The sequence below is a fragment of the Moschus berezovskii genome, chromosome 8 (assembly GCF_049115385.1).
Source record: "Moschus berezovskii isolate FMDL1 chromosome 8, NW_MosBer_1.0, whole genome shotgun sequence".
NCBI lineage: Eukaryota > Metazoa > Chordata > Mammalia > Artiodactyla > Moschidae > Moschus > Moschus berezovskii.
In genome coordinates, this window is record NC_142467.1 from 85,761,514 (window position 1) to 85,771,504 (window position 9,991).

The window sequence follows — 9,991 nt, forward strand, 5'->3', positions numbered from 1 at the left end:
AAGGCTCCCCAGGAAGCTACTTGCAGAGTGGGTCACAGAGGAGCAATGGAAGCCGAAAGGCCTGCCTGGAGCATCCAGGAGAGGACTGTGAGGCCGAGGGAGGGCTCCCTCACGGCTGCCACGCGTGCACATCTTTAGGTTTGACGAGAGCAGGTCAGAAGAAAAGGCGCCGGGGTGTTGAGGCCGCACAAGTGAGCGGTGTGCAGTGACGACGCAGCCTCGGCGCGTCGCGACTCCGGGCGGGAGCGGGCGAGAGCGGCCCCTCGCGGGGGCGCCCGAGCGCCCGCCGCCCGCCGCCCCGCCGGAAGTGCCCTCCCGGCCCGCCGCGCCGCGCCGGCGAAGATGGCGCAGGAGCCCGGCGACATGGAAGATGGGCAGCTCTCCGACTCGGATTCCGACATGACGGTGGCACCCAGCGACAGGCCGCTGCCGCTGCCGGTGAGCGCGCGGGGCGGGCGGGCGGCGGGGAGCCCTCGGGCCGTCCGCGCCTGGCCGGGCCCTTCGCTGCGAGGCGGGGAGCGCGCGGCGGGCGGCGTCCCCGCGGCGGGCGTGCGGGCGTCTCTCTCCCGCCTCCCGCGCTCCTCTCCTTGTTTCCTAAGGCCCCCGGAGCCCCCACCCCGGCGTCGCGAGGTGCTCCCCGAAGGGCAGGTTTCCCCGAACGTGTCGGACGTGGGGACGTCGGCCCACAGGCAGCCCGTGGCGCTCATTCGCGCCCTGAGGAGGGGAGAGCGGGCCGGGAATGAAGTTCACCTCTTGCTCAGGGGCCTGTTTTTCCACGGATCCTAGCTTCGTCGTGCCATCATGTGCCACCGGGTTTCATGTTAGCTTCCCAGGTTTCTAAATAGGCGCTTGTGTCTTGGCCGCCCTACTAAGTAGCAAGCTGTTTTGAGAAGGCTGTAGTGCCACGCTGCCCGCGTTCGAATTCCAGAGCCGCCACTGTGTGATCGGTGACAAGGTATTTAGCCTAGTGCCCCATCTTTAGAGTGGGAATAATAGAACCACAGTGATGGGGTGGCTGTAAGGATGCGGTGGAGCCTAAATGGTGGCTGACAAGTGTTAGTGCCGTCATTGTTTCCAGATACGAGGACTTACCCTCTAGCTTTAAAATACCCCTCCCCCATTTCTAGCACGGATTAGGAGCTCAACAAATACTTTGATGTTTAGTTGAGAAAGCAAAGGTGATTCCTTTTGCATAGAAGCATCTTGGGAAATCGGTACCAAGATATTTTGTTTTTCAATCTTTTTCAGTTTTGCATAGATTGACTCTTAGTAAACTTAATGCCATGGACTCTGCGGCTTTACAAGTAATTTGTCAGTGATGCTTGCACTACACTCTAGTCTAAAAGGAACATAGTCCCAAAACCTTATAAAGGCAGTTGATATATTCAAATGCATGACAGGCGCCTTTGGGAAAGAGGAAAACAAGTTCTAACTGCCTGTACCAATTGTTGAAAATGTCATTTTCAAACGTTCTGACAACTGAAAAGATTGAAAATCTTCTGAAGGTGAGAATTAAGAGCTTTGGTAATTTTTTGGAAAGCTGTTTTAGCACTGAGTGCTGCATTAGCTATATAGAAATAAGAATTTGTGGCTTTAAAAATGGAAATTTCAGGGACTTCCCTGGTGGTCTAGTGGTTAATATTGGCCACATTCACCGTGGGGGGCCCAGATTCGATTCCTGGTTAGGGAGTAATCTTCGGAAGATCTCTGAAACCAATTCAGTCCCTTACATGGATTTTTCTCTCTCTTTTTTTTTTTTGGCCACTTTCAGGATCCCGGAGTGACACAGGCTAACACTCTCAGGGATCCTGCAAGTGGTCAAAGAAAATAAAAGGAAGTTCTATGTAAACTTTTAGAAATTCAGGCACTGAATTGGTTTCAGAGATCTTCAAAGATCACTGCTGCTTTAAAATGGTTCAGCTGAATCCCTAAATAATTTTTTTTTAATAGCACAGGGTGTGTGGGGTAATGCCTTTTGTGGAATTGATGTAATTTTCCTTCACTTGCAGAAAGCACTAGGTGGGGACTGTGCAGTGCGGCCCTTCCAGAGTACTGCAACAGTGTGTGCCCCGGTATCACATTATCGGACTGTTAAAAGTGTGGATTCAAGTGAAGAGAGTTTTTCAGATTCAGATGATGATAGCTCTCTCTGGAAACGCAAGCGACAGAAATGTTTTAACACCCCTCCCAAACCAGAGCCTTTTCAGTTTGACCAGAGCAGCCAGAAACCACCTATAGCTGGAAGGAAGAAGGTTAACAACATATGGGGTGCTGTGCTGCAAGAACAGAACCAAGATGCAGTGGCCACTGAACTTGGTATCTTGGGAATGGAGGGCACTATTGACAGAAGCCGACAATCTGAGACCTACAATTATTTACTTGCTAAGAAACTTAAAAGAGAATCTCAAGAACATACAAAAGAATTAGACAAAGAGCTAGAAGAATATATGCATGGTGGCAAAAAAATGGGACCAAAGGAGGAGGAAAATGGGCAAGGTCATCTCAAAAGGAAGCGACCTGTCAAAGACAGAGTAGGAGACAGACTGGAAATGAACTATAAAGGCCGATACGAGATCACAGAGGATGATTCTCAAGAGAGGGTGGCTGATGAAATTTCTTTCAGGTGAGCATTTAAATATTTCTACAAGTGAACACTTGACCAATTATCTTCCATTTATAAGAAATACCATAGATTCCAAATACATTGATGGTGGTGTTCCTTTTTGAGATTTTTAAGTGCAAGGCAAGAACTGAGCTTATGTGGTTATATGAATATGGTTGGCTATTCTTAAATTTGGGCAGACCTGATAGAATAATTTTGTAGATTTTTGTGAACTTTTGAGCAACTCTTTCTACTGAGGGCTGTAGAACTCCTCAGATAAAAACAGATCCTTTTAAATCATGTGGGTTTCTTGGAGTGTTTTCAAGCATTTGTGGCTTGTTTTTACAACTTTATTGAGGCTTATTATACATGTAATAAAATTTGTCCTCTTTAAGTGTTGACTTTTTTTGGTAAATTTATCGGTTGTACAACCATAAAGCACTTTTAAAACATTTCCATCACCCAATAAGATCCCTCATACCATATGCCCATTTAAAGTGAGTTCCTATTCCCATTCCCAGGTAACTGCTAATCATTCTGTTGCTGTCAATTTGCATTTTTTGGAAATTTCGTGTTAATAGAATCACAATATGTAGTCACTTGTGCCTGGCTATTTTCACATAGTGCAGTGTTTTCAAAATTCGTCCATGTCGTAGCAGTCAACAGCTTATATATTTACACACACACACACATTTGTATTGGCTATTACACTTTCTGGCAATTATGAATAATTCTGTTATGAACTTCCATGTACACATCTTTGGACACATATTTTCATTTACTTTGGATAGATAGAGTTGTTTGAGGTATGGTGAATTTACATTTCATGTATTTTTTACATGAAATTTTTAAAGTTGAAATTTTGTTTACATTTTATTAGCTCTAAATCACTAGTGAACAGTGTCACAAGTTTGAAAATGTGTTTGGTTCAAAGGTAATATAACTAGTAGGAAAGCAAGTATTTACTTTCCAGGCAAGCCTGTCAATAGTAGTATTAGATTTTTTAAGTACTGAGGTGGTTTGGAATTTGAGTGCTGGAAAGAAACCTAGAGATTTTGTAAACCAATACCTTCACTTTACAAATAGGAAATTGAGGCCTAGTAGTTGTATGGTTTGCTTACTGATGTGTCAGACCTGGAACTGAAGTCTAGTCCCTTTATTCCTAGTCTAGTGCTTTTTCCACAATAGAGGAAAAACAAAAGAAACCAGAGCTTGCTAGGGAACTGGTAAGACTTATGTAATATTAATCCTCCTTCATCTCAGCAGACTATGGTCTCTCATGTTAGGTGTGCTACTTACTTAGGCTTCCTGTATTTTTACCTGTCTGTGGTAAAAATAATTATATCTGCTTTGTAAGATTGCTGAGAGAATTAACTGAAATATAGTGCATATATAGTTCTTAGGATTGTGCTTATCTCATAATAAGCCTCTGGTAAATATTAGCCATATCTTCTGTTCTGAGACAGGGAACCCATGAGGGAAAAGTCCAATCCATTTTAAAGCTCCTAGACATCTTAAGTTAGGAGAGCTAAATTTTAGAAAATTTTAGAAATATGTTTGCTTTTAGACTTGCATTTGTCATGCTGTGTGTGCGTGTTTCTTTTGAAATTTGCTGTAATCCCATAAGGCAAAGTGAAGAGGCCAGTATGTAACTTGAGATGGAATCTTGACATTACTGTCTGCTTGGGTGACCCAAGATAAGAATGTTTCCATGTCAGTGATTCCAAGGTTAAATATTGACGATTTCGGAAAGCAGATGTTACTAGAATGGGATGTTAATTCTATCTGGGTACTAAATTGGAGACTAAGGTAGATTTCCTCAACTTTATGCAATGAAGAAAGAGGTTGATATTACTTCATTTGTTCCTTATCAGGTTGCAGGAACCAAAGAAAGATTTGATAGCCCGAGTAGTGAGAATAATTGGGAACAAAAAGGCAATTGAACTTCTGATGGAAACTGCTGAAGTTGAACAAAATGGTGGCCTTTTTATAATGGTAAGACTAATAAAATGTCCTTGTTTCTGATTGTTGGTTCTCTTATTTATGGATTATAACCAGTGTGTTTCAGACTTTTTAAAATCTTCATTAATAATGAAAATTGAATTTAAACATTCAGTATGGTCAGTTTTTACAATTAGTACTTTTCTTATTAAAAATATATCTAAATTGTAGCTTGTTAGTGTGTGGTCAACAACAAATCTCTTAACAGGCTTCATTAAGGGTAGGGGCTGAAATTTTAAGAAAAATGTCAGGGCAAAGGACCTGGAAGCTCAAATATAGTGAGTATGGGTTTTGGAGTTTGGGGTTTCTTGTTTTGAATTTTGGATGTGCAGCATACTAGATATGACATTTGGCTAAATTATTTGACTTTGGAGGCCTCAGTCTCGGCTATAAAATGAGATTAATCCTCTAATGTAAGGATTAAATAAGATAATGCATATATAGGGCTTATCACAGTGCCCAGAACTCAGTTAGTAGTGGTGAAGAGAAGTGTTATTTTTGGTTCATTTAATTCATACATTCTTGGAAACTGGTTCTTGGGGGGCAAAAAAAAAATACTGTTATGTATAAAGCACAGATAAAGTGTATCTGTGAGTATTAAAATTTCATGGGAGGTAGGGGTGAATAGGAAACAAAATGTCTAAAGAGGCTTCTGGGGTTGAGGAAGGGAAAAAAAAAAAAACAATGGTTAAAAAGCATCTTACTGTCCCAGAATGACGGATAGAGCAGTTCTCTTGCTGGGGCCAGATCACAATCAGTAGCAGTTTATGCCGTAGAATGAGTGGTCTTGCAGATCTCATTTAATTGAGCTTTCACCACAGGGTGAGGATGAGGGTCGAATGGTTTCCTTCTTATTTGTTTCTCATGAATTTGAGTAATAACATCACAAGAGACTCTATCAGTATTAAGCTGTGGAAATGGAGAGAAAAGTAACTAGTTAGAAGTGATAGCACTGGGTGAGGAAACAGCCTGTGAACACAGATTATAGAAGTTAACAGCAAACTGTAATGATCGTGAGTGTAATGGCATCCCCTGTCTGTGTCGTAGTTTAAGGCACTGTTTTAGACACAGGAAGCTTATGTTGTCATAGGGGGTGGGAAGGAAGTGGTCTAAAGAGTAAATGTAGTATCTTCCAAGTATGCTAGAAAGTGATACCTGCTGTGAGAAAAAAAATAGAGCAAATGGGAAGTCTGGAGAGGCAAGAAGGACATTGCAGTTTAACGGAGTGGCATAGTAAATCTTAATAGCTCCTTAGGAATGTCTCTGAAAGTTGCTCTGACCATTCATGGTAAGAGTCTACACAGGATAATTTTTCTGTTCCTTTTTGTAGAATGGTAGTCGAAGAAGAACACCAGGTGGAGTTTTCCTGAATCTCCTGAAAAACACTCCTAGTATCAGTGAGGAACAACTTAAGGTAAAAATGATAATGTCCTTGACTTTTAAGATCAATCATAATTTGACTGCCACTCAGCCTCTAGCTTCATTTTCTATTGATCTCTATTACCTGCTCTGCCTTACATTGACTGATTTTTTTAGTTGCTCTTTTCAAGTAAAACTTGAACCTCTTATAAAGCTCTGCCTCCTCTTTTTCTCCCCTTTCAGAGCCAAGATCATGATTCCTTTTATGGAAATTTTTCCTGGTGTCTTAGCATGTAATTATTTTTTTCTACTCTCCTATAACTTGGCTTTCAGAATCTTAAGGCTTCCCTAGTGGCTTAGACAGTAAAGAATCTGCCCTGCAATGTGGGAAACTTGGGTTCAGTCCCCTGGTCGGGAAGATCCCCTGGAGAGGGGAATGGCAGTATTCTTGCCTGGAGAATCCCATGGACAGAGTAGCCTGGCGGGCTATAGTCCATGCAGTCACAAAGAGTCAGACATGACTGAGCAACTAACACACACATAACTTGGCTTTCGGGATCTTAGTTACTTGACCAGGGATCAGACCTAGGCCCTCTACACTGGAAGCATGGAGTCCTAACCACTGGACCACCAGGGAATTCCCTCTATAACTTTTTATTAATGAAAAATTTCAAATGTGCAGAATAGATGAAAAAATAAGAGCATGTCTACCAGTATATCCTTTACCTAGTTTTAGGGGTAGTTAATATTTTGACTTTTTTCTTCTGTACCACTGAGAAATAAGAAGCAAACTTCATGACATTGAGCCCTAATTATTTCAACAAGAATCTCACAATAGTAAGGACAATATCCTCCATTACCACACCTAAGAGAAATAAAGATGATGATTTCATAGCATCATCCCATTATCTATGTAGAACTTATTCTGGTTTAATGAATTGTCCCAAGAATGTATTTTCTAGCTTTTTTCCTCCCCAAACCAGGATCCTATCTAATAGATTTCCACATCCTCTTTGCTGTATCTCTTTTGGTCTTTTTAATCCTACCTTTTCCTCTATGATGTAGACCTTTTGATGAGTCCAAGATTGCTCTCTAACAGAGTGTACCGCATTCTGGTGATTTTCTGCACATGCGTTTGTTTCGTTTGTTTCTCTATCCTGTATTTCTGATAAACAGGAAGCTGGGCACTTTAGTTTTCTTAATCATTTTTGTATTACTGGAATGTCATTTGGAGAAACTTAAAACTGTGGGTTTTTCATAGCTCAGAATTTGGTATCTTTTAATTTGTTAATTAAGGAACATGACTTGGCGTTTAGCACATCTGATCAAAATAAAAAACTGGCTTCTTACATAGGAAGGAGGTGGTACTTGTGCATCACAGCTGCAGTATTTGAGAAATTTTGTATTCTCTTTATTATACCAGTGGGCGATAAAGGTTGTAGGAATGTGCTTTAACTGTTTTTAATAGAAGGCTGATGGTGACACAAAATTAAAAGCCTTTTCTCTTGAGCTGATGCTCCGTGTGAGAATATTTTGCATCTGTTCATTTTTTTTTCCCCTCACTATTCATTTTTGGTCATTTTTTTTTTAATATGTTATTGAAATTCCTACAAGAAATGTTCCCATTGTTGCACGTTTGGAATCTGTATTCCTGAAGTGCTTTTATCCCTCATTGGACAGTTATTCTGATAACATGAACTTGTAACGAAGTGGATTTCCTTGGGAACACAACTTTTGAGTGATAGAACAGAACTTATATTAATACCTTAATGTTCTCCCTCCTCCCCTAATATTACCCCTGGCCAGAAGTGTATACTTAGAAGGAACATTCTTCTCAGGTTTTATTTGATAGCAAAGTGTCACTCTTTAGAAAGACATAGTATGATGTGATGAAAAGGATTCTCTAAGATTCAAAGTCTAGGTTTTAATCTTAATTTTGCCATTTAGCGATTGTAGCTGTGAGTAGATCGCTTACTGTCTCCCCCAGCCTTGATTTTGTCATCTATAAAGTGAGGACTTTAATATGTGCCCTGCCTGTTTAATATTACTATAAAAGAGTTAAATAAAATGATATCTAAAAAAGCTTTTTCTTGGTAACTAAATCTGGACAAACAATTTCCAGAAGCAGGAGAGAAGAAAAGAACATTTATTCACCTTGAGCCTGACTCTAAGGCCAATATTTACAGGACTTAACTCTTGACACCTGTCATTGGGTGTCACCCTGCTCTGCGGATGAAAGCAAGAAAAGGATAGGTCTGAGATCACACAGGACTCTGCCTTCACACCCATGTTGCTTTCACCGAATCACCTGTCTTTGAAATTCAGTTCTTCTCATTGTTGAGAAGGGAATTTAATGTTTGTAGATTTTTATCTTAAACTGTCAGAAACATTGCATTATAATAAACTTTTTTAATAGTATCCAATAATAGGGAATGTTGACTTGTAAGGACATTATTAAAACAACTTTTGTGTAGCTTCTATTTTTGTGAAGCAATTCTAAGAAAATTAGAAAATAAAATAATAGCTGATAGGCAGAGTACAGATTTTTAAAGAAAAAGAATCATGGGACAATAGATTGGTAGTTAAAACACCAAAATGTTACCAGTGCTTTGGTCTGTTGTGAGGGGTTAGAAATGTTTTGGCTTTTAAGATGTTTTTGTATTCTGTTTTTTCCAAATTTTCTGTTGTATATGGATTGACTACTTTTGTTACTAGAAAGAAAAATCAGAAGGTAGATATAATTTTATTGCAGGTAATTTCATATTTCATTCAAATAATGTTCAAATTTTTCTTTTAGTCACTCGTATTGTCACTCTTTAGTCACTCTTATTAACAATCACAGTCTATAGAATTTGGAAGCCAGAACTGAACTGAGTGGGCTTGTTTTCAACCTTGCCTCATTTGATTTTATTTTAGTATGTGACCTTATAATTTTTCTTCTAGAGAATACAAAGTTTGTGAAGATAAAAAGAGTAGGAATAGTTAGAGGTTAATTTGCTATATTTTTTTAAAGTCCAGCTATAACGATCTCCCTCTTAAAGTAGTATGCACTAGGTTCTTAACTTGTGTATGGGAGAAGAAAAATTTCTCTCAGATTATCTATTGTCTGCATTTGTTGTAACACGTTAACAATATGATAAAAAGACATTTCTTTAGGCCATTCCCTGGTTTGTTTTATTTCAATATATAACCCATGGGAATGACATTTCCTCTTTAATAAGGTTTGCTGTATTTGGAGGGAAAGGGGGAACTTCATAATTTAATTTAGTATTGCCAGGCATTGTACTAGTTAGAATTGTTTTTATCAAGATGTTTGGATGTGTTTTCATATAAAATGAAAATACTGCTACTATGCTCCACTTAAAGGTAAGTAGACACTTGAAAAAATTGTGAATTTTCACACTGTTGTGAAGGAAGCATAATAGGGTTTAAGGATATGGTAGTTTTAATAAATAGTAGTTCTTGTTTACTAAAGTTGTTCCTTTATTGTAGGACATTTTCTACCTTGAAAATCAAAAGGAATATGAAAATAAAAAAGCTGCTAGAAAGAGAAGAATGCAGGTGATGGGGAAAAAGATGAAACAAGCCATTAAAAACTTAAATTTTCAGGAAGATGATGACACATCACGAGAGACTTTCGCAAGTGACACTAATGAGGCCCTGGCCTCTCTTGATGAATCACAGGAAGGACATGGAGAAACAAAGCTGGATGCGGAGGAAGCCATTGAGGTTGATCATTCTCACGATTTGGACATGTTTTAGTACATTTTGAGGAATAAACCTTTCTAAGATAACAATAAACCCTTTCTACTGAGATTATTTTACTTTGCACTGATAAACACAAAAATCTGGAGAGAACTGTTACCTTGTTTCAAATAAAATTGAATATGTGGGAGATGAATGTGATAAGAACATTTAAAACTTTCTCATGTCTGACAAAATATTTAAAGGTATACAGTGGAAGATTTAATTTCTTAATCTGTTGCATGTGCTAATTATTACTAGTTGATCATCAGTTTTGTCCAGGTC

The 9,991-nt window shown here is 39.5% G+C and overlaps 1 protein-coding gene across 1 annotated transcript; it reads left to right on the plus strand.

The window, feature by feature from the left end:
• The first annotated feature begins 278 nt into the window (after positions 1-278).
• PHAX (phosphorylated adaptor for RNA export) lies at positions 279-9,763 on the plus strand. Its single transcript, XM_055430743.1, has 5 exons — positions 279-438; positions 2,010-2,623; positions 4,477-4,597; positions 5,934-6,017; positions 9,455-9,763. Exons 1-5 carry the CDS (start codon positions 343-345, stop codon positions 9,722-9,724), a joined length of 1,185 nt encoding a protein of 394 aa, XP_055286718.1. The 5' UTR covers positions 279-342; the 3' UTR covers positions 9,725-9,763.
• Positions 9,764-9,991: the final 228 nt, after the last annotated feature.

Bases quoted from the DNA above. Each gene is read 5' to 3' on its own strand.
- PHAX (XM_055430743.1), top strand. From the start codon at position 343: ATGGCGCAGGAGCCCGGCGACATGGAAGATGGGCAGCTCTCCGACTCG. The intron at 439-2,009 runs GTGAGCGCGCGG...CTTCACTTGCAG, and splicing joins ACAGGCCGCTGCCGCTGCCG to AAAGCACTAGGTGGGGACTG. The intron at 2,624-4,476 runs GTGAGCATTTAA...GTTCCTTATCAG, and splicing joins GCTGATGAAATTTCTTTCAG to GTTGCAGGAACCAAAGAAAG.